Source organism: Plecotus auritus (genome assembly GCF_963455305.1).
Source record: "Plecotus auritus genome assembly, chromosome: 2".
Classification (NCBI taxonomy): Eukaryota; Metazoa; Chordata; class Mammalia; order Chiroptera; family Vespertilionidae; genus Plecotus; species Plecotus auritus.
In genome coordinates, this window is record NC_137771.1 from 206,779,059 (window position 1) to 206,804,518 (window position 25,460).

A 25,460-nucleotide genomic window follows, 5' to 3' on the forward strand; every position below is an offset into this window, starting at 1 on the left:
ATTCGTTTATCAGCAAGAGATGTAGGTGGGAGACATCATTATCAGCTTTGGAGACAGTGAAGGAAGCCCAGGAAGTGTGAGGCCCCAGAAGGGCTGACTCTGCAAGTGTGAACAGAGAGGGCAGGGCTGGGGGGCAGGGCCACCCTGCCAGCACAATCACAGCTATGCCAGGGGAACCAGGCCCCTTTCCTGTAACACAGCAGTGTTCAAAATACAAGATACACCAAAAAGGAAAATAGCTTTTCATCAAGCTCCGTGGCTCGGTTTCCCATTACAAGCAAGACAGGAACACCAAAGCTTTAGCCTGGAGGCACGGAAAAAATGCACTGTGAGCGAAGAGGGGAGAGCGACTTGACCCCTACAGCCCCGTGGGAGGGGTGACAGCTGAGGCTAAAACAGTTCTTACTTGACCCCATGACCTAGTTATTTGCTATTTTAGTTCCCCAAATGCTCCTTTTTGGTATCAATCATAATTGAACTTGGAGGTTGCTAGTTGCATGACATTTCCTGAGTTTTGAGCACCGTTTCAGTTTTGGTTAAAGGGGATGCCAAAATTTGTGTTTCAGATCACTGTGAAGGGTTGCGCAATAATTAAATGTCAATTCTGTTCTGGTGACTGTTCCTATAGGATGTTACTAAGACACTAGGGCACAATAATTCTTGTTGATTACTGCACTATCACCAATCCCATAATAAGTATTACTTATTCCTAGGGTAGATTCAGATGCCATCTGAACTAAGAGAGGCAGTGGGAGAAGGGAGAGAAGTGAGTGAGCTCTGGAGGCAGGGTTTAATGCTGGGTTTACTAGCTGATCTTCAGCACGTTACTCAACATCTCTGTCCGTCAGCTTCTCCATCTGCCCCACTGGATCATGGGAGAAGTAATACATATAGCCAACTAGAACAGAGAGTGCCTTGTGCCGAGGAAGCCCTCAGTAAACATTAACAGCATCAGTACTCTGTTCCAGGTGGGTATTAGAGTAGGTGATCTCACTTAGCACGCCCATTGGACCACAGCTACTCAAAGCATAGCTCGTGAGCTACATCTGCAAACTGTTCCTTACCAGCCCGCACCAAGGTTATTACAGAGACTGAAAATAAGAGTTTTGAACAGTGGTTCCCAATGTGGGGCACACGCCCCACAGGGGGACAATTTGATTTTTAAGGGGGGCAATTCGAGAATGAGTTATTAACAGTGAATTTTTGGCATTTCTTATGGTTCTAGGAGCCTCATATACAGTATATAAATATATATTGTGTCATATTTATGCATTTCAGTTCTCTAATATATGTTTTGAAACTTTATTTGCTATTTTTTTCATATCACTTCATATTATTATTATTTTTTAAACAATTTCTTAGTGATTTCTTCCTCAGTACTTTAACTGTCCTTTCATTCTTTTACTAGAGGCCCAGTGCACGACATTTGTGCCCTCAGGGTGGGGGGGTCCCTCAGCCTGGCCTGGACCCTTTCGCAGTCCAGGAGCCCTCGGGGGATGTCCGACTGACTGCTCAGGCCCGCTCCCTGCCGCTGGGCTTGCCAGTTGTCAGCCTGGTTTGTGGCTGAGCTGCAATCCCCCTGTGGGAGTGCACTGACCACCAGGGGGCAGCTCCTACGCTGAGCATCTGCCCCCGGTGGTCAGTGTGCGTCATAGCGACCAGTTGTTCTGCCTTTTGGTCAATTTGCATATTACCCTTTTTTTGTATAGGATTTTTCTCTTTCATAGATGCCATGTTCTTTGGAAGCTTGTTTAGACCAAGTTAATGGCCTTTTGGGCTTCCTCCACATGAATGGGAGGTCACTTTTTGAATAATAAGAATTGTTATTGTTATGTTAGAGAGAGGCATCAGAATTTTAGAGATGCTTAGGTTGGGCATGGCCAAAAAAAGGTTGGAAACCACTGGCTTAGAACTTTTGTAGTAACTTGACATTGCTGCAACACCCAAATGCATGAACAGTGGGCTTATACCCTGTATGTCTTTATTTTATCCATTTTATTTCTCTGGTAATTTATTTTTACTGTATTTTATAAAAATATTGGTCTGTGACATGTGAAAATTAAAAACAAAAAAGGGTGGTTTGAGAAGCATTGCATTAGATGCTTGACACAGCTGAGCCTCGACAGATCTCAGAACTATCTATAATAACTAATACTTTACTCGCCAAACTTTCCTTTGGGACCTAAAGAAAGAGATTTAATGAATGAAAGGTAATGAATACACATGTCAGCCATGATTTAGATGCAGCTATTGTAGACTAGCTCAGCTGAAGAGAAACAGTTCTTAATGGTGTTCGTATATATCATCGGGCAAAAGGTGGACTTTGTATTAGCTGGGATGCCGAAGGCTGTCAGCTAAATTTTATTGTAGGTAAAAGCTGAATTCTAGGTGGACTAGGAATTGTCCCCATACACAAGGTTATGTGTAGAGTTCTAGCCCTAGCTCATTTATCAGTGAGTTTAACTAACTCTATTTCTCCATTTCTGAGTTTAACTATATTTCTCCATTAAAAATAGCGTAGGACATCATGTTTGGGGTGGAGACTATGAAAGGATATAGCAAAAAGGAAAAGTTCAGCATTTTCCTGCTCTTCCAGCCTCAAAAGCTGGAGAGTGACACGTGTTAACTTTTGTTCTCTCCATGGCAGATACCCTCTCCTCCATCCGCACTGCCAGACCCTGGAACCTGCTCAGGTTCCCAGACTGTAAAGTGAGCCTAGAAAAAGAGGAGTGTGTTGTTTTTACAATTCTCACTCCTGATTCAAAGTGCGCTCATGGCATTACCACTTCCCATTTACACCCCTTTACAGCCTACAAGTGCTTTTGTGACTTGTGCCACATCCAGATGGCCATTCATTAAGATCCAGGAGCCTTCTGTTCAGGCTGCTGCTCCTGCAGTCTGCCCATTCTAGTCTCAGGGGTCTCCACTGAAGACCCGGGGGACATCTGAACAGTATTTATCAGTGGCAAAAACTGACAAGTTACCTTTACCTAAAAATCGATAAGGACCTGAACATCTTGCCCTAGCCGGTTTTGCTCAGTGGATAGAGCGTCAGCCCATGGACTGAAGGGTTGCAGATTCAATTCTGGTCAAGGGCACATACGTCAACTGTAGGTTCCATCCCTGGCCCAAGTCAGAATGCATGCAGGAGGCAACCAATCGATATGTCTCTCTCACATCAATGTTTCTCTCTCTCTGTCTCTCCCCCTCCCTTTCACACTCTCTTAAAAAAAAGTCAATAGAAAAAAAATAAGAGGATTAACCAAAAAAGAAAAGACCTGAATATCTTGCAGATTACAAAACTATGGAATGGGAACTGCATACAGTTTACCATGCACCAGCTCCAAACACTGCACACACTGTTCTCAGTCTCACCTCCCTGCAAAGTGAGTGAAAGAAACCCTTAGTTAGCTGCCTTGCTCTGCTTAAGATTCTGTTTTCTCATGGGCTGGGCCAGTGTTTCTCAAACCTGCACCTGCCAGTGGGACCCCTGGGGATTCTGATTTGATAGGTCTGGGGCAGAGCCCCACATCTCCAACAACCTCTGAGGGGATGCTGATGTCTAGTGCCTCCACTTGAGAAGCGAGGGCAAGGGCTTTGCACTTTTTGCTCATTTTTTAAAATATGTTTTTATTGATTTTTAGAGAGAGGAAGGGCGAGGGATAGAGAGAAACATCAATGAGAAATAAAAAAACACATCACTGATGCTCAACCACTGAGCAACACGGGCTGGGCTTTTTGCTCATGCTTTTTCCAAGAGGTCATGGTTCGATTCCCGGTCAGGGCACATGCCCAGGTTGTGGGCTCAGTCCCCAGTGTGGGGAGTGCAGGAGGCAGCCAATCAATGATTCTCTCTCATCATTGATGTGTCTATCTCTTTTTCCCTCTCCCTTCCTCTCTGAAATCAATAAAAATATATTTTTTAAAAATCTTGTGTGAATGAAATAGACCCTAGTCATTTCATTGGAGCAGAGTTCTCCCAGTGGCATGACCACATTCTGGTCCCCATATCACTGGGCTCCTGCTGATGTCTGCTCTTACCCACGAGCAGGTCCAAGGCAGAACAGAGTACCAGGAACTAGACTTAATCATCGTCCTTTCCCTTAGTATTCGACTGTAGTGTAGTGGTCCAGCAGCATTACTCACTGCAGTCCCCAAACAGATGGGGGTTTGTCTCTGTCATTCTTATGATGACCGATGACCCAAGAAATTGCTGAAGAGTCAGGAGCATAGCACCCCAAGAATTTAGGGCTCTCGTGTGGATTTTATCCATTATGTTCTCCTCTAACAAGCTTAACTCTGCAAGAGTACACATCCTGGACAAGGGACCGTAAGCCAAGCTCGTCAAACATTAACTAATATGATTTTCCTTTGATTTAAGGAGCCAGGAAGACAGGCTGCCAATCTCTCCACGCCTGCCAGCTTTCTAGTCTCATCTCCCAGCGTAGTGAGGGCAGAACGCTGCCCAAGGGCCAACCTGTTTCCAAGGGGAGTCCCGCTCCCACAGAGGGAGGTAATTAGGCCTCCCCTGGGCATCCCTAGAGGTATTTAAAAAAAAAAAAACAACTTTATTTTGGCAACAGAGACCAGAAATCATTCAGACTGGAAATCATCTGAGCCTCTTGTAATGTGGCATGTTGAGTTAAAGCCAAGTTAATATTTAGGGGATTATAGAACCCTGACAAAGATTTCCGTAAAATTACCTCTGGAGTTAAAAGTGACAAATGAAAAAGAAATAACAACCCAGCCCACTGGCCCCCACCCCCAAACAGAAGACAATAAAGATTGTGTATAACAGAAGGTCTTTGTGGTGAGAATTCTACTCATCAGCCTCATATCTAGACGTCCCCTGGCTCCCCCAGTTCTTTTACATTTGGGATGTGTTTCCTCATTCTAGAAGGAGTGCAAGCTTTATCTATGGAAAGGGTCTTTGTTTTTTAACAAATTATCTCCAATATTTTTAAATTTAAAAACCAAGAGGAATCCAGGCTAGTGTAGCTCAGTTGGCTGAGCGTCATCATGTGCACTGAAAGGTCGCTGGTTTGATTCCCGTTCAGGGCTCATGCCCGGATTGCGGGTTTGATCCCTGGTCAGGGTGCATGGGGGAGGCTGCCGATGGATGTTTCTCTCACACATCCATGTTTCCCTCTCACATCAATGTTTCTCTCTCCTTCTCCCTCTTCCTTCCTTTTCTCTAAAGTCAATAAAAACATATTAAAATTTTAAAAAAAGAAAGAAAGAAGACCAAGAGAGGAACCAAAGAAGCAGTGAATATTTATTATAAACTCCATCTTTTATCTACTATTTCCTGACCAAACATTCTATTGGGATCATAACATGTCCTAACTCTCTGCCAGGAAAACTGTGACAAGCCAGGTGGAATGATGGATGGCCAGTGATGGAAAGTTCTCTTTGGCCAATCTCGCAGCTTTGGTTGCCTTGGTGACTCTTTATTGCCACCCCAGTCCCCTGACTCCTATGTTATACAAATTTCCAGGTCACGAAGACAATAAAGATTGTGTAAAACAGAAAGGCTTTGTGGTGAGAATTCTACTCATCAGCTTCATATCTAGAGGTCACAGCCCTTTGCTGGCCCAGACATTTTATAGTTGCTTGTTTGGCCCTTTGCAAATCTTTCTTTTTACTTCTATTCTTGCCCCTTGTTTCCCTCCACATTTGACAGCTGTCAAATGGCATTAGCCCCTGTGGACCATGAAAAGTAGCCAATGCCTCATGAGCATCTAGCAGAACTCAGGAGGTTGCGGGGAGCAAGCTGGATTCAGAAATCAAGGTGGCCTCACCTCATTTATTCAGGTGCCTGCGTGTGCCAAGCACTGTGCCAAGCACAGGGGAATGAAGATGAGCAGTACAGGTCCCTGCCCACCAAGCAGCAGGGTTTATCAGGATCAGGGGTGCCAGATTTGACAAATAGAAAATATAAGACACCCAGTTAAATTTTAAAGAACAAACAATTTTTAGTATAAGTATAATCATTTTAGTATAGTATAATACATTTTTAGTATATCCCATTAGGGACATACTAAAAATTTCAAAAAAATTTTGTTGTTTAGCTGAAATTCGAATTTGGCAGGACATCCTGTATTTTACCTGGCAACCCTACCCCAGAACACCTGCCCTGCCCCTCTTGGTGTTGGTGGGCATCCAGGGATAACTCACAAGTTCTTGCATGCCCAAAGTCCCCTTGGAGGGAAATCTGAGGGAGATAGAAGTTATGCTCCCAGCTGGGAGCCCTCTAACTCACTCAAGCCATGGTGCTTACCCACCAACACCTGGTACCTGGAGACGGGCAGGGAAAGGGAGCTGTAGGACCATCCTCTCCTAAAGTCTGATGCCATTGCATTCTCCAGGGACATCACTTTCCTCTGGGATATGGAATATTGACCAGCCTGTGTTTCAGCCACTGATGTTGTCTTTATACATTAACACAAGGTATAGGCAGGGCAGGTTAAATTCCAAGGGAATAACAGTAATAAAAACAATCCTATCTAATAAAAGAGTAATATGCAAATTGACCATCACTCCAGCACACAAGATGGCCTCCCTCATGTGGTCAAAGATGGTCACCCCCATGTGGATACAAGATGGCCACCACAAGATGGCCGCAGGGAAGGGCAGTTGGGAGGGACCAGGCCTGCAAGGGAGGGCAGTTGGGGGGGACTGGGACGGCAGAGGAGGGCAGTTGGGGGCAACCAGGCTTGCAGGGAAGGACAGTTGGGGGGGGACTAGGCCTGCAGGGGAGGACAGTTAGGGGCAAACAGGCATGCAGGGGAGGGAAGTTGGGGGTGACCAGGCCAGCAGGGGAGGGCAGTTAGGGGCAACCAGGCTGGCAGGGGAGGGCAGTTAGGGGCAATTGGGCTGGCAGGCAAGCGAATGGTTGGGAGACAGCAGTCCTGGATTGTGAGAGGGATGTCCCAGATTGGAGAGGGTGCAGGCTGGGCTGAGGGACACCCCCCCCCATGCACGAATTTTATGCACCAGGCCTCTAGTTAATTATAATAGTATAATTTAATGTCTATTGACTGCCTGTTAGGTGCTAGGAACAGCACTTCACCCTGGTTCTGTCATTTCATCTTCCCAACAACCCTATGAGTTAAGTAAAGTATGGACCCCCTTTCATAGATGGGAAAATGGATATAAAGAGTACAATGAATAAAAGAAAGATCTCCATAAGTAAGAAAATTTTATTTTTTAAATATCAGAAACTGATCTAATAAAATTACCTAGGATGATTTGCTATAACCGTGTGAAATTTGATGTTTTGGGGGGGGAATACTACTTTTCTCATGCAGCCCCAAAGGAACAAGAAGAGACTTTATTTAGGGGAGGGCAGATCAACCAGAAGAAGAGAAGGGCTAGGGAGAGAGGAGCAGAGGAGCTGAGCAGGGAGGAGAACTGGCTGAGGCTCTGCAGGCCTCACCTCCCACCTCTAGCACAGGCACCGCAGTGACACACCGGTGAAACAGTGGCCCCTCTCAGCTGGGAGGGCACTAAGCGGCCCTGAGGCCAGAGGTTGCCTGGATATCGGGGCCCTAGCTCCTAGACATGGCTTCCGGCCACCAGTTCAGCTCTTGTCCCTGACTAGTGCTGCAGGAGCCGTCTTCAGGCAGAGCTCAGGAAGCTGCCAAAGGGTCCCCACCGCTTGCTTCTCCTGAGCTCAAGGAGGCTTGGGAAGAGTATGGCAAGGAAGAGGAACTGGAGTCTAAAACCTTCCTCCCTACCCATCTGGGGCGGTAGGAAGAAACAGTAGAGGCCTCTGACTTCAGGCCTGCCTGGACTACAACAACCCAACCATAGGTACAATCACTATCACTGGGACCATTCACAGCCACTGGAACCGGAGGGTGTGTGTGTGTGTGTGTGTGTGTGTGTGTGTGTGTGTGTGTGTGTTAGAGAGAGAGAGAGAGAGAGAGAGAGAGAGAGAGAGAGAGAGAGAGAGAGAGAAATTCTCCTACAAGCTTTGCAACAGGAACTCTGGCCTCAGTAGGGGAACCTGTGGCTTGTTAGGGAGGAAGCCAGGAGACTAATGGTCCCGACCCATCTTCTTCCATCTAATATCCTGCTTGTGCTTTCCAAACCCAACAAAACAACCCCCATAAAAGCTATTATGTACAAAGAAAAAACTAGTAAATTTATGAGAAATTATTTCTTTAAGAACTCACATATTTTGAGAATTAAAAATTTATATAATGCTCAATATCTGATATATGCATATTGAGGTGTACTTTGTGCTTTACAAATTTTTTAAGTTTTGATAATCCCAGTTATAGAAATTTCTGAAATGAATTTCTTGGAACCAGAGAAATGGATAGAAAATAAAAAACTCCCCAAATTTCTCATCTGAAGAGGGTTTATTGGATCTTTTAACATTAACCTTGGTAATCATCATGGTTTGTAAAATAGCATCCAATGAATTACACTGTCTTGACTTCATTTGTAATAGGAAATGAAACCACTTATGGATAGGTGATGTCGGAGTCTCCCATCTATTTGTGGGCAGCCAGTATCATACATGTGTCAGAAAGGGAAACATGTTCATGATTAGCCTTTATTCCCATTCGACTCATATATGTTTCAGTCATACATGAATTTGGATAATAAATTTTTCATTATGTATGAAAAAAACAGAGGAAGACTATAAAAATTATATTAAAAAATGTATGATTCAAATTTTCTCAGCAATAGCTTACTAGGCAAGAAACAATGTCCTGGTTACCTAAGAGATGATCTGCTGTCCTTCCCAGCTTGCATCATTAACATCTGTGGCTGGCTGGACTAACAAGGGGATTCCGACCATTGAGGACCCCAAACTATGAATCTTCCCTCAAGGCAGGATCCCTCTCGTCCAGCCACAACCCTGCCAGCCAACCTTCCCTTTGCTCACCAGAGACACGGCCCAGGAATGAGTGGAACATAACTGAAAAAGCAACTGTCTCCAGCTTGTCTTGGTTTTCCTTTAAAAAAGCAAGGCCATTTAAAAATTTATATTTTCTCACCCTCACCTAAGTACTCTGCCAGGTTTACTTTGGCCCTTAGGGGAAAACAATCATAAGTCTGCAAAAACAAGGATGTTTCTGTAAAGTTTGAAGCCCTTTCCTCAACCTCTAGGAAAAATGCTGAGAGAGCCAAGTAAATAAATACACACAAGGAAAAGCAACAGAGTCATCGAGCCGCCTTGATGAATAGACTTCTGGGGATTATTAACCCTTGTGTTTATAAGAAAGGAATTAATGCTAATCCCACGTGATATGATTGATAGTGATTGTTAAATTAAAATAACTCTAGGTGGGCTCATATTAGAAGGCAGGTTAGGGAAGATAAATGTAGACTCACTTCTGTAATCATTCAGCACCTTAGTGAGCATCGGCAAGCTATTTCTGCAGCTTATCTATAGCTCATACTCTACTTAGGGCACTGTGTTTGCCCTTAGAGGGGTTCCAAAATTATTCCACAAATAACCCCTGCCTTAAAGGAGGTCATTGTAATGACCCATGGGGTGTTATGTAAAAGATATTTGGAGCCACTAATATCATTCATGGAAAACCTCTTTTATCCAACATATTAAAATTCAAAAAGGTGTTTCCTGATCTGTAAGATGAGAGAATCACACTGATTTCCATAAAATTAGCAAAACGATGATTTCCCCCCTCCACTTGAAATGTTCTCATTCTATCAATTTCAGTACAAACAGATCAGCATATGTAAATTTTCTAGAAAATACCTGGCATGAATTTCATATAAAAGCCATGCTTTTGGAGAGCTAGGTAAGAATATGGTAGATGACCATAAAAACTGCTTTGTATTTTCTGAATCCTTCAAAGTATTTCTAATACAAAGTTGACATAAACATCAATGTTTCTAAACTTCTGGCAGAATAAGCTATAGAAACAATTTCATAGACCTATGTTCATAGATGTTACTCAATAAAACATTTGTTAAATGACTAATAAAAATTTACAGCCTTACAGGTGTGGCTCAATGTTTGAGCATTGACCTGTGAACCAGGATGTTACAGTTTGATTCCTGGTCAGGGCACATGCCCGGGTTATGGGCTCAATTCCCAGTGTAGGGCGTGCAGGAGGCAACCAATCAATGATTCTCTTTCATCATTGATGTTTCTATCTCTCTTTCTCCTTCTCCCTTCCTCTCTGAAATCAATAAAAATATATTTTTAAGAAAAAAATGCATCAGGTAAAGTTTTTAGTTCTGAATTAAAAGCAGTTAGAGAGCAATGCTGTTCTGAAGGGGATATATGACTAGTATCTAATGCAATAATATTTATTCCTTTAGGAGAAAAATCAGCACCGAAATTGAATTCCCTGAGAAGCTAGAAGGAACCAAGCTCACCACAGCTGAAAATGAAGACCAGGAAAAGCTCCATGTTAAAATACAGGCTTTTGAAGACAAAATAAATGCTGAGATCAATACCCCTGAATCTATCAGAAGATATAGTTTGGGCCAAGTTTCCAAGGAAGAACGAAAAGACATTAGATTTAACAGGTATAAATTTTGCTTGGCTGGTTTTTTCAAGTATGTAATTCATGTTGGCTATTAATTTTATTATCACACTGTTATGGGGTGTTTTTAAAGTATCTTTTACTTATTGTCACCCAAAATTCCATCCTCTCATGAATGAAACTTCCTTCACAATGCTTTAATTATCCAAAGAAGCTCACTTTTGAAGAAAAAAACATGAGACTACAAATGGCTTATTTTTTAAAACACGTTTTAAATTCTATAGATCTGAATAATGACTTTCAAAAGATTCTCTTAATTTCTGATGAAAAAACTGAAGCAAAAGTAGAAAAAAATATATAAATATGTAAGTCCATCATGTTCTAGCTAGTTTTGCCACAAAATTGATTTTTAAATCTTTGGGCAGGTGATCTACATCTTCAAAGGATTGGCTTATTACATAACTTGGCTTGGCGGTCTATGTTTTATCAAATCTGTTAATAGCACTGATTTTCAGTTTCACACTCTAGAGGAAATAACTTTTGTCCCAGTGTTGTTATTCTTTCTTTTCCTTGTCAGTGAATGGTCACTCTTTACTGTCTCGGCCTTCCCTTTGTTTGTATTGTAGGTCAAAGAGTCTGGCTTTGCACACTGTGCTAACAAAGGCCATGAGTTCAGATGATGGGGAAGTTGTTGAAAGAGGAGATATACCAGCCAGCATCTCCCTTTCAGAAATAGACTCACTTAGCCAAGGAAATAAGTCGCCCTTTAAGGCCAACACTGATGGATCACAGCTGGGAAATTCTTCAGTTTCACACCCAAGCATTATACATATAGAATCAGAGAATCTGCCAGGAACAGTAAAAAATAACGATCAGGAAGACACTCCAGAGACGACTGTAAGTCCTGTAGAATACCAAGATAAGCTCTACTTGCACTTAAAGAAGAACCTCAGTAAAGTGAAAGCATACGCCGTGGAAATCGGAAAGAAGATTCCAGTCCCTGACCAGTGTACCATTGAAGGTAAGATCTCTGAACTCCCCAAAGAAGAAAAATTTAAGACATCATTGAAAAAAAAAAGGTTCAAAATGACAGAAATTGCATTTTCTGGTTCTTTTGAAAAATAGATCATTTTGAATCACCACTACATTATTTTAATTACTTTTCCCCCCAATAAGGTCAATCATCTTTCTAATTCTCATTTGAATCTACTTAATTTGATTTGTTTGAAACTCAGGATATATTGTTTCTGGTTTCTTGTCCCTAGCATTCAAGAAAAACCTAGAAAGGGGTCCGTGGCCCCCAAAACAGGCTCTACGGTAAAGGTCCAGCCAGAGTCATTTTTCCATCCACATAATTGTGCAAGGAAGCTATACACAGCATTGAGCTCCAATCGATTTTTCTTCCTTTCATTCAACAAGCATTTATGAAGCAGCTAGTATGTGCTAGGTGCTGTGCTAAAGATTGAGCTTTGTGTGAAATTCACCGATGACCCCAAGAGACACAATTCCTCACCTCTTGGAGATTAGAGTAGAGAAAGAGTACAGCCAGGGTCAGGAGGCAGGTAGGCCAGGAGCCAGTGAGAGTGTGAGCTGGTCAGAAAACAAAGGCCAAAGTGAGAAAGATGTCAGGGGTCGGGACTTCTCTTGGGTGCGCATTTTAAGGAGGTGCCCAAAAAACTCAGTAAAATTTGAAGTAACAACAGAATCAGCAGCAATGTCTTGCCAGCCACATTGGAGATGAGATAAGTAGTAATGTGGATCACGTCTTTATGTATAGCTTTTGATATTTTGTTCATTGTGGACTTTTTGTATTCATTTCAATTTTAAAAAATATTGTTTATCTTGAGTACCCAATTTTCTGCTGCCTCCTCACATTTCATGCCCTAGTCCTGTCCCTGGGAAAGATGATGGATTTGAGACACAGGTACTAAAAATGGCAGAGTTGCCTGGTCGGTGTGGTACAGTGGTTGAGCTTTGACCTATGAACTAGAGGTCACGGTTCGATTCCCAGTCAGGGCACATCCCTGGGTTGCAGGCTTAATCCACAGTGTGGGGCATGCAGAAGGCAGCCTATCAATGATTCTCTCTCATCATTGATGTTTCTATCTCTCTCTGCTTCTCTCTTCCTTTCTGAAATCAATAAAAATATATACTTTTTAAATGACAGAGTGCCAAGGCAGGCTCATCCTCTGGTCTGGTTTGGATGGCTCCAAGGCACTGTCGGGGCAATTAGATCTTTCCTACAGTCATTCTTAGGCAGCAGGCATGTTCTTCCCTTGAGATTCAGATGACAGTCTTAGCCCTCTCCTTGGACATGACATCTTTTCATAGGCTACAGTCCTCACTGAAAAAGCCAGGCAGCCCATCTTCCAGAAAGAAATACAGCTGAAGGACAGTGACTCAAATTCATAGTTACTCACCTACTGACCATCATTCCCTTCCAGGTTTAGGAACTAGAAGGGGTTTTCCTACTCTACTTTCTATCCCTTCTCTCACTGCAAATCAGAGGAAAGAAGGTATTCTCACAATAACAAATGCAAGGGGGTTAGTGGGTTTTAGGGTTTGGGAATGATGGATATTATTATTTAACATGTCTGTCTAGAATCTGACATTTTCAAAGGTGTTTACATTCATTTATTGATTAGCCTTCTTTAAAAAAAAATTTAAATGTTGAAAATAAAAGTGACGTCGCTCATATTCAATATAACTTTTGGATAATGAAGTATACCAGGACTTGGGAATAACTAAAATCAATCAAACTCAAGTAATACAAACTCTTTACAATTGCCCATTTCACTAGTAATCTATGCATTTATGCACAAGTTGAAGAATTTGATGTAAGAGAAGTTAAATAAATTTCCCAGTTTGGCAGAGGAAGTCTGTAGCAAATAGAAAGTTAGCCACATTTCCATCTACAGGAATAGTTTCTGTTTTGGGGTTTTCTTATTTTGTTTTTAGTTTAGCCTAAACTTAGCATTCAAGGTATGCTACATGGTGAAGTCCTGCAGAGTTACTTCAAGCATCTAGTTCTCAAAACCACGTGATATTTCTTATTGCCTTGGATTATTTCGGGTGTTTGAGAGTTAACTAGGTGACTGGTTTTTTTTGTGTTTTTTTTTTTTTTTTTTTCAAAATATTGAATGAATCCATCATCTTTACTAAAAAAAAAATATTTTCTTTTGATGTTTCCTATCAGGAATGATCTAAAACTGAGTATGTATATTTTTAAGTTGACACTTCGGAATTCACTCCTACTTTTATAATTTCCTGGATGTTCTTGGTAAATTCCTTGTGCAGATATATGTGTGAGGGATGGAAGGTTTATATGACTCACTGTAAATATATCCACCAAGAAAGGCCGCATGCTGACTGCAGGGGACATGCTGTTATTATTTCAGAGACTGTGTAAACCATTCAGCAAAATGCCAACAGTCATCTGGGTGACACAGTTTTGCTTGGTCTCATGAGTTCACTCGGCTCAGCAATATAGTGCTTCTTTCATAAAAATTTATAGAAGAAAGATTTAGGCTTAGAGATTGTTACAATTAATGTGTTTTTGGTATATGATGTCTTTCTTGCTAACTTATGCAAAGCAATCAAAGTACAAAGGGAAGAAGCATAAAAATCACTTCCACAATATTAAAGTTAAACAGACAAATAGCCAGCAGGAAACAAGATCAACAACAAAGGGTTTGGGATGATTTTAGTCTGATGTTACAAAGTCCATACTACAAAAACATGACAAAACAACCCTTTAAAGAAGTGCTTCTTGGTATTGGTTAGAATCATATGCCACAACTGATATTTGACTTCCTATATTTTGACCTACAAACCATCACTTGCATACAGTTCAACTTAACACTTTAGTAATAGGGGTTGAAGAAACAGGTACCTGACTAGGTACAGTACAGCAGAATTCAGTATGTGGTGAATCAAGGACACAAATAGCTCTCCTAGCCCCAGTCAGCTACCTTATTAGTGATCACAGTGCGAACAGGCAATCCTATATAATAAAAGGCTAATATGCAAATCAACTAAATGGCAGAATGACTCGTCACTATGATGTTCACTGACCACCAAGGGGCAGAAGCTCAATGCAGGAGCTGCCAGTGCACTCCCACAGGGGGAGTGCTGCTCAGCCAGAAACCAGGCTCATGGCTGGTGAGCACAGTGGCGGTGGCGGGAGCCTCTCCCACCTCCGCAGCAGCACTAAGGATGTCCAACTGACGGCTCAGGCCTAAGCTGTCAGTCGGACATTCCCCAAGGGCTCCCAGATTGCGAAAGGGCACAGGGCAGGCTGAGGGACCGCCCTCTCCCAAAATTTGTGCACTGGGCCTCTAGTAGAGTATAAAGAGATCAGCACAAATCTACCAGCATGTCTAGAAAAGCTGTCAAACCCCAGGTCTTATTGAATTTGGGTCAGCAGTATTATTTCGGTTATGAAAGAGCCTGTTGTCCCCAAGTCAGTAATTCTCCCCTGGACCTTCGAGGCTTTAGCATGGGTGCAGGTTTGCCAACTACTGCAAGTTATGTATTCATACGCAGACTGATGGTCTCATATCACTGTCTAATTATATTTACACTAGAGGCCCGGTGCACGGAATTCGTGCCCCGGGGGGGGGGGTGTCCCTCAGCCCAGCCTGCACCCTCTCCAATCTGGGACCCCTAGAGGGATGTCCGACTGCCCGTTTAGGCCCAATCCAATAGGATTGGGCCTAAACGGGCAGTCGGACATCCCTCTCACAATCCAGGACTGCTGGCTCCCAACTGCTTGCCTGCCTGCCTTCCTGATTGCCCCTAACTGCTTCTGACTGCCAGCCTGATCATCCTCTAACCACTCCCCTGCCAGCCTGATTGATGCCTAACTGCTCCCCTGCCAGCCTGTTTGCCCCTAACTACCCTACCCTGCAGGCCTGGTCATCCCTAACTGCCCTCCCCTGAAGGCCTGGTCACACCTAACTGCTCTCCCCTGCAGGCCTGGGTCCCCCACAACTGCCCTTTTTTGCAGGCCCGGTCGCCCCCAACTTCCCTCCTCTGCCGGCCTGGTCACCCCTAACTGCCCTCCCCTGCTGTCCTGATCACCTACAACTGCCCTCCCTTGCAGACCTGGTCCCTCCCAACTGCCTCCCCTGCTGGCCATCTTGTGGCAGCCATCTTGTGTCTACATGGGGACTGTCATCTTTGACCACATGGGGGCAGCCATCTTGTGTGTTGGAGTGATGGTCAATTTGCCTATTATTTTTTTATTAGATAGAAGGATTAGATAGGATAGAGGCCTTGTGCATGGGTGTGGGCCAGCTGGTTTGCCCTGAAGGGTGTCCCGGATCAGGGTGGTGGTTCCCTTGGGGCGTGGGGTGGCCTGGGCGAGAGGCCTGTGGTGGTTTGCAGGCTGGCCATGCCCCCCGGCAACCCAAGCGGAGACCCTGGTATCTGGGATTTATTTATCTTCTGTAACTGAAACTTTGTAGCTTTGAGTGGAGCCAAGCCTCCTACTCGCTCTGTGGCCACAGCCATTTTTGTTGGGATTTATTTATCTTCTATAATTGAAACTTTGTAGCCTTAAGCAGAGGCCAAGGTAGGCCAGGGCTGTGGAAACTTGGCTTCCTCCATCGCCAGGGGCAACTCAAGCCTCCTGCTCTCTCCATGGCTGCAGCCATCTTGGTTGGGTTAATTTGCATACTCGCTCCTGATTGGCTGGTGGGCATGGCTTGTGGGTGTCACAGAGGTATGGTCAATTTGCATATTACTCTTTTATTAGATAGGATACAAGACCAAAGCAATTCAGTTCATCTACTAAAGGGCATGTTAAAAATCTGAACCACTGGTGTTCATTTTTGTGAACAAAAATGATTAGAGGTTAAAAAAAATCCTGATATTGAAATAAATCCTTGAAAATCTGGCTCATCACTAGATTTCCATAAAGTATGATTTAAAAGCTTACAAGAACCCATCAATGCTGCTTTAGTTAGCTTTGAAGTATTTCCCGATTGGGTGAAAATAAATCCCATCTGGAGAGCATATCAGCAAGCCTGACTTGCAGAAAGCTAATTTTAAAGCTAGTAATGTTGTCCTTTCTCTAATAGACCCACATGAGTTGATTTTTCTTGACTTGAACAGCTATAAGGATATCTAAAAGTGAAATAAAGTTCAGTGTAACTATCAAGCACCAGAAGCTGTTTTCAACATTAATTACAAATAAAGTTTCCTTATTGAAGTTTTGCATGTAGTCAAGTCCACTCTCATGTTGGGATGACAGAGGGGCAAAGCCAAGACCGGTTCCGATCTATTCCTGCTCAGTTGGTCCAGTCTGGGGGATGATAATGGTAACACTCATCCACTTATTGGTTGTGGGGAAGGTTTCTTTTTAAAAAAAATAGTTTGGTTTACTCATGGGACTGAGATCATTTATCCATGGGGAGAATTGTAAGATTTAGAGAAAGGGAAAAAAAAAAAACCCCTAAAGTTTTTACTCACAATCCGAGAGGAAAAAAACAGCAAATAGTATAGATGTTACAAATCCCCTGAAGCCTTTTTTAATTGAATTGATCCCTTGGGCCCACTTGTTAGGAAAACCTTTTCTAGAGAATTTTTCTTGGTACTTTGGAATTTATCTTGGATTACCTTACCTTATTCATCAGTTCCTATTTCTCCAAAGTGTGGATTTGAGTCAAAAACGGACAGATAAAATGGTGACTGGGTTCTCCCTTTCACTTTCTCCTACCACACGTATCCTGGATCCAGTCATCTGCAATGGCCTACAAGAAACATCCCAATAATAAGGAAGAACTACAGATCCTTTTGTAAAGATTGCCTCCAAATTACTCTATTGTGTTAACACCAGATCATCACATCACTGTTGAGGATGTTACACTCTTAAACCCATGAAACATGTTGCAGCGTCCCACCAGAGGACATCAAATAACTTTACTTCTCATTAATTATGTGTTCAAGACTCCTCCTTCTTAAAAAATGAAAAAGTTGCATTTTCTTTGAACATTAAAATAAAGAAAGAAAAATACCCTAACAATGCTAATGGACAAAAGGGTATGTTGTTTATCTTCATCTTGGTTTACATGATATTTATCTACAGAAAAGATGTACATTTATCCAACCAGGAAGCAGCTTAAAGTAAAATTGGAAAGCACATGTACATTCTTGGGCCATTTTGTGTGAAAATTCAGGAGAGATTATCTGCCTGTAAATGAAATGAATCATCTAAACCCTTTGAAATGGACAGTTTCTCTAATATAGTATCCACCTTGAATATGTTCCTAGTAAGTTTAAAGGAACCTTGCTAATAAATAAACAAACAGGAGTACAAGTATATACATATGTGGAGCAAAACCATGCAGGAGTGCATTTCAGTACATCTGACCCTAAAGGTAGCCACATTAGAAGATGAAAGAGAAGGAGAAAAGGAGGAGGTATTTTTTTAGGAGCAGAAGTAGTTTGCTGTGGCATATTTCATAATCTTAAATATTTTCTTCTAATTGTATTATGTTTTTTAAATATAAGGCATTGTACTCTTACATCTGCCAGAGAATTGTTATCTTGTTTTAGGGAAGCTCCTATTCAGAGATTATTCTCCGCCATCCATTATTGTTTGGCGTCAGTCTTTGCTCCTGAGTATACAGTGTTGTGTGAAACAGTCTCAAGCACTGAGGGTCCCAGCAGAAGAGGCCATTCAGATATAGTTTGCCACAAACCAAATCTCAAGAAAGTGAATGTTATTTTTCCATTTACTTCCTTTATGAAACTGGCACGATATGCCCTTTAGGGAAACAAAATGGTCCCTAGATATTAACAAATCTCATTTAAAAAATGAGCAAATCCATATTTCTGAGCACTATTGGTGATGAAAAGCTGATAGCTGGGGAACTAAAAAGAGATTATACAGTTAAGTAAAGGGTTTTGGTATGACAGGGGAAAAGAAAAAAAGATAATTTCCTCTTGTTTTTTCCACAACGGCCATCAAACTTCAGATGATGAAGGATTTTTAAATGTTTTTCCCAAAAACATAGGCAATTGCATAGTTGGCAATCAGAGATCCGGCTATTTGATAATTGGCAGCATTAATTTGTGTTGTAGTCCATTTTCAGAGAAGGGATGTTTACAAACTGCAGATGAGTCTGTCTGAAGCAGACAGAGCCTTGTGTCACATGTTGGCAGGTGCACTTGGATGGGGTGAAAAAAGCTAAGTGAAGGATACTAAATTTCTGGGTTTCCTCTGTCCACATTGCTGCCCTGAGAACCTTAGAGACCAGTAAGAAATTATAAAATGCATCTTTTTCTTTTCTTACAAAAAGACTCAGTGGACTTTTAGGAATAAACTGTTTTACAGAAAATAATCACTTTTCAGATGAAATGTTCACATCAATTATTCAACAGTCATTAAAATATTATACCACCATTAAAATGAGCCACCGATGTGGGAAATAAAATACCATTGCTGAAACACTGAATATGATTCTGCTTCTCACATCAAACTTCCTATTTTCTAACTTCTAAGTAGCTTTTTCAGATTGGCTTCTTTCACTAGTAGTATGCATTTAAGGTTCCTTCATGGCTTAACAGTTCATTTCATTTTAGAGCTGAGTAATATTTCATTGTATGGATGTAACCCTCCCCCCCACCATAGTATTACACAGAATAGTTTTACTCCATTTAAAATTCTCTGTGCTCTGCTTATTCATCCTATTTATCATTCATTCATTCATTCATTCATTCATTCATTCATTCTACAACTATTTCTGAGGGCCTACTAATTGCCCGCATCAGTCTAGGAACTTAGGAAACATTGGTGAACAAAACAAATATCCTTGCCTTCACAGAGACTGTTTTAGTGGGAAAAGACACACAATAAATAAAAGAAATGATAAACAAGAAAACTAGATAGGGTGTTAAAAAGTATTAAATGCTATGATAAAAGTAAAAATAGAGCTGGCTAAGAAAACCAAAGAAAAGGAGGGAAAGAGTTCTAAAGAAAACATCAAACTATTACACCGATTTTCTCTGAAGAATCAGATTGGGGATGGGGATTGAGGAGAAATGGAAAGGAAAGGAGAAATGTGCATAATTTAAAGTTTTGGAGAGAGATGCTGGTAACTTTGACCCAGGTGAAAAACTCCAGACTCCCCAGCATCCTGTCTAACCAGAGTCTATAGGATTGGGTTTCAGTCCCAACTCTGTTGTTGGGCAGTTTCAATTCCTCAAACAGGTTCTTCATCTCCTTGTGCCACCACTTCCTCACCCTTATCCCAAGAGTGTATTACAGGGTCATGGGCTTTCAACCTATGCTCCTCAAAGAGACCTCAGACTCCCCTCTTTGCTTCTTTCCCTGCCCTGCAAACAGAGCAGCTATGAGTTAGCATAGTTTACACATTGACCTTCCTGATAGATATTTAAACCAAGAATTCTATAGCTTAAAGAAACTTGAAAAACACTCAGCTGGATCATTTTTAAGTCCTTTTTTCTAAAAGGTCCTTTATGCTCTAAATTAATTATTTCTAAGTGCCTTATGTCAAAGCTGGCAAAATGTAAAACATTGGTTATTTGGTCAAGTCCTTCATCAGCCTCAACTTTATTTGCTAATATTATATCTTCATAATAAAATTTTAAAATAATATTTTTATTTCATGTTAATTTCTTGTTTGTTTGTTTTTCTCCAGACATCTGTATTCATCAATTTACTACAATTACTTGGGAGAAAGTAGGCCAGATTGTTTAATACTTTTGAGGTGTCTATCTGTCCAAACTTATTAATAGCTATCAAACAGCAAATGACCAATTATGATTATCAAATGAAAGCATTGTGCCTGTCCTGGCTAGTCTATTTATAGTCAAATTGTTTGGGTTACCTTACTGGTACTTAATGAAAATCAATCTTATTTCAAATTGATTCAAATATGAGAGCCTATAAAAATATATCAACACTAATAAAAGAGAAATATGCAAATTAACCATACCTCTGTGACACCCACCAGCCAATCAGGAGTGAGCATGCAAATTAACCCAACAAAGATGGTGGGTTAATTTGCATATGCAGGCGCCTGCTATGAGGGGAGGGCGGGTGGAGCGGGGAGCGGAGAAGACTGAAGGCTCTGAGGAAAACCCGTGCTGGCAGCCAGGGGAAGGAAGGCCTATTGCACAAATCTTTGTGCAACGGGCCTCTAGTGATAAAATAAAAAAGATGATTCACTGAATGTGAGGGGGAAACAAAGACAGAGAAATAAAATATATCCAGTAGTTGAGTTATTTTTCAAAAATTTATATCTGAAAATTTATACATTTACTTCTGAGCACCCTAGTGGCCATAGTAAGGAGGGAAACAAAAATCAGTTAAAAATCCACAATGTCCATAAATAAAAGTATGACCATTTCCCAGGAGAAAAAAGAGAGCTGTTTACTTATTTGATTGATGACTACTGGGCTCACTGAAGTTGGTTCATCAGAAGAGGTGTTTATATTATGCAACAAACACATAACCACTAAATATAACAATAGAGCACTGGTTCTCAGCTAGAGGCAATTTTGTCCCCAGGCTGGGAACTTTTGGTAATGTCTAGATACATTTGTGTTTATCATGACTGAGGGAGGAGAGAGAGGGGCTACTGGCAGCCAGCGGATGCTGCAAAACTGCCTACAACAAATAGAAAAGCCCCCAAGACAAAGAATTATCCAAACCAAAATAGCAGTAGTGGTTGAGAAACCCTGAAAGAGACTGTCTTGCTTCTCAAAATGTGGTCCATGGATCAGCAACACTGAGATCCCCTGGTTACCCATTAGAAATTCAGACTCTAAGGCCTATCCTAGACCTCCTGAATCAGCATCTACAGTTTAACAAGATGCCTCTGGTGATGCATATGTGCATTAATGTTTGAGAAGCATTCTTACTGTGGAAATAATAATATTTCCCAGTAGTAAAGAATTTTCTTCCTTATAAGGACTTTGTGATTTAATTCACTCTTTGTTTAATCATCACCTCTCCATTGAAGAGATGAGTATTCTTCTCATAGACACTCAAAGATACCAGGATTAGTCATCTGGACTGCTCAAGGCTCTCCATTTGTGGTCCCCATAGCCCTTTGGTTCCTCTCACAGGATAGGGTTTTTTTAAAAAAGGAGAAATTGGCCTGGAAGACAGGAAACTGTACTCCTTGGTATCTGTTTGAATTTTTAGCAACATGACCTTCTGACTTTTTATGTACATAGTATTTAGTTTCTCAAGGAAGGGAGTTTTAACAGCTAGCTTTAAAACACCTACAAGTATCAAATATGTTTCAATCATGCTTAGCCATGTTGTGCAAATGAATTCAACACTAGATTACATTTCCCTTAAAATATGCAGAGAATTTAAATTAAGCAAAAGAAAAGAAAAGAAAAAGAAGCACATAAGCTTTCCTAAATTCAAAACACTGAACGGTGGTTTGAGACAATTATCTATACGTGATTTCACCTATCATTGATATTTAAAGACTAATCCATTGTCCCTCATTCCTTCTAAAAGGAACTGAATTTGTTGTACTTTGGACCATCTTTTCTTTATTGAATCTACATGATTTTTTTCTAAGTTCTTTAAAAAAGAACCTTACAAATATTTAAGTAATAGCTATCCTTTCCAGTAAATGTAGACAATTAAGACTATTCCTACATCCTTATCATATCTTTCTACTGAGTTTTTATTTCGTTTCAAACCAGCTCAAATACAGTTACACCCTGAGGGTTTTTGTTCATTGGCTTTTAAAAAAGCCTTTGACAGTAAAGCATCAAACAGACTGTCAAAGTACAGCTGGAAGGTTAGGGAGAGGTGGGGGAATAAGAGATCAACTGAAGGACTTGTGTGCATGCGTATAAGCATAACCAATGGACACAAGACACTGGGGGGTGAGGGCATGTATGGGAGTGGGGTGAGGGGGAGCAATGGGAAGATATGTACACATGTAATACCTTAATTAAAAAATGGAAAAATAAAAAAAATAAAAAGCCTTTGAACTCTTATAAACAATTGAATCTACAGTAAAAGAATCAAGACCAACATAGACATCATTTGTATTCTTACAATATTGATATAGTATCATCTTGCTGTAATTGCAATGTCAAATATACATTAAACACTTATGATATTTAATGTTTCCAGAAATTTTGTTATGTTAAACTTTGCATTCCCTGGATCATTGTATATTTTTAACTTATGTGCAACAGCAAGAAGAATATTCTGTCTTCTTAAAGTAATTCAGTAACTATATATAATTAAAGGGTTTATTGGGAATTTAAAAGTACTAAAATATGAGGAAATATCCAAAGAAAAGATTAAATAATAGTATATTGCCATCCTTGGTTTGTTAGTTATCTGTGAATACTTTTAATGTAAATTATATTGCCCTAATGGGGAAGGAACGCATCTAAATTCAAGTTAGAGCCTAGTTTTTCAAACACTTGGGGTTTAAGAAATTCCCAAATGCTTTTCATCAAGCATTGCTTTTGCTACATGAACTTGTCTACATTTTAAGGAAATGTAATTAAGTGTTTCAAATTCACTTTCACTTTATCCATCAAGATATGGTTTGGTGAAATTTTCTGATCCCTATGAGGTGTGTTACTGATAATAGAAATCTCATCAAGAAATGGCCTTTGTGGTATTAAGACAAGACCTGCATCAGATTGATGTAACGATGACCGTGCTGACTTTCGAAGGAAAAAAATAAATTATTTTTCAGGTCTTGGTCAGACTCCTTTTCTTCTATCTCAGATACCTTTAAAAATGAAACAAAACCTAGCTTGACATAGAATCAGGAATCAGCTGGTTGTGGGCAAGGTATGTGCAGGGAGATGTAGATAGACCATTATAATCATTCATGTTAGGAAAGGTTGGGCGTGGAACTACCCATTACACAGGAGTCCTCAAACTACGGCTCGCGGGCCACATGCGGCCCGCCGAGGACATTTATCCGGCCCGCCAGGTGCCGCTGCCTGTCCTGCTTAGCAGCCAACTCGTCCCGGGCCCGCAGTGCGCATAGGAATTTGTTCATAGTTTTGTTTTGTTTTTAAACTATAGTCCGGCCCTCCAACGGTCTGAGGGACAGTGAACTGGCCCCCTGTTTAAAAAGTTTGAGGACCCCTGCAAGTAATGATGGGGGTTAGGGACCATAGACAGTCTGAGAATTCTCATTCTCTTTTCTTTTCTTTTTAAATATATTTTTATTGATTTCAGAGAGGAAGGGAGAGGGATAGAAACATCAATGATGAGAGAGAATCATTGATCCGCTGCCTCCTGCACATCCACTACTGGGGATTGAGACCCCAACGTGGGCATGTGCCCTGACAAGGAATCGAACCATGACCTCCTACTTCATAGGTTGATATCCAATCACTAGCCACACCAGCTGGGCTCCCCTTCTCTTTTCTAATCCAAAGTCTACACCTTCTTGAGCAGGAGCTGCAAATAAATTCTATCAGCAGTGCATCCCTTTGGATTCTCCCCCTTTCTCCATTTCCTTCAGACGGAAGGGGCTGAAGTTCTCCAGGCAGATGAGGGTCTGGAGACACAGAACTCAAAGGGAGTGTGTGGGGTATGGTGTCCCTAGTGAATGGACCAGTATCATAAGAGCAATCATAGCTGGTAGCTGCCTTTGTACCTGCTCACCCAGTACAGGGTCCAGTGTTTGATGTCAGCCCAGGAGGAAGAGCAGGGTGGACTAACAGTTTTCAAATTTAACATGTGAAGAGTTGTCAGATTTTCCTCTATGAGTAACATTTATCTCACTGCCATGTTGGTTACAAGATATTAAATCTTTATCGCTACCTTTCTTTAAAAGGATATTCTTATGCCATACCTTAGTAAAATATATTTCTTTCCCATGACAGTCACTATGACATCAAGATTAAATGTAGTAATTCCAAAAATTTTAACATTTTTCAAACAAGTTTAAAATATAGAAAAATATTTATATCAAGTCTTGCAATATTAATATTATTATCAGCTTGCATTTCAAGCCAGAAGCTGGCAAACTTTTTATTTTTATTTTATTTTATTTTTTTATATATATATTTTATTGATATTTTACAGAGAGGAAGGGAGAGGGATAGAGAGCTAGAAACATCGATGAGAGAGAAACATCGATCAGCTGCCTCCTGCACACCTCCCACTGGGGATGTGCCCGCAACCAAGGTACATGCCCTTGACTGGAATCGAACCCGGGACCCTTCAGTCCGCAGGCCGATGCTCTATCCACTGAGCCAAACCAGTTTCGGCCAAACTTTTTAAATAAAAGGCCAGATAGTAAAATTTTAAGACAGAGACAGGCCATGAGGTCTCTGATACAACTCTTTAACTCTGTCACTGTAGCGTAAAAGCATCCATAAATAATACGTAAATGGATGGACATGACTGTGTTTCAATAAAACTTTACACAAACAAGCAGTGAGTCAAACCTGGCCCAGAGCCATAGTTTATGAAGCCCTGTTCTAGATAATCAGTTATATTGATCGCCACATTCACCCAGAGTTTTATGTTATAGATGGTATTTAAGGACTTCTGACACCCCTCCTAACACACACACACAAGACTTTCAGTAAACATGGCTGATTGAACACATGTTTACCTGTACTACCACTAAAATTCCAGTTAAATGATATTAAAAAAATGAAAAGGCATAAGCTTAGGAGAATGGAGGAGAAGATAGTAGACAAAAGATGTCAACAAAATGTTTGGCAGAGTAAAGAGGTGCAGACTTGGTAGTAAATAGTGTCTATTATAGCACTTGTGGGCTATGTGAGGTGCCACATGAGAAGAATTTTGTACAGTTCTACTGATACCTAGTGACCTGGTGTTGGAGGGGTGCACATTGCTTCTCAAGGAAGCTGTGTGTCCTAACCTGATGCAATCACTGGTTGAGCTTATTTGTAAAACTCCAGTGAGTGGATGGGGGTGAGGGTGGGGGCCTGACTCCAATTGTAAATGTTTGGTATTCAATGAGCTTGTGGAAT

At 41.1% G+C, this 25,460-nt stretch overlaps 1 protein-coding gene across 3 annotated transcripts in view; it reads left to right on the forward strand.

The window, feature by feature from the left end:
- VEPH1 (ventricular zone expressed PH domain containing 1) overlaps positions 1 to 25,460 on the forward strand; it is a 213,032-nt gene that overhangs the window by 108,322 nt on the left and 79,250 nt on the right. For all 3 annotated transcript variants that reach the window (XM_080658193.1, XM_080658195.1, XM_080658194.1), the window contains 2 exons: positions 10,309 to 10,518; positions 11,102 to 11,496. In XM_080658193.1, the coding sequence (XP_080514319.1) occupies positions 10,309 to 10,518; positions 11,102 to 11,496 (605 nt within the window). The remainder of the gene's footprint in view (positions 1 to 10,308; positions 10,519 to 11,101; positions 11,497 to 25,460) is intronic.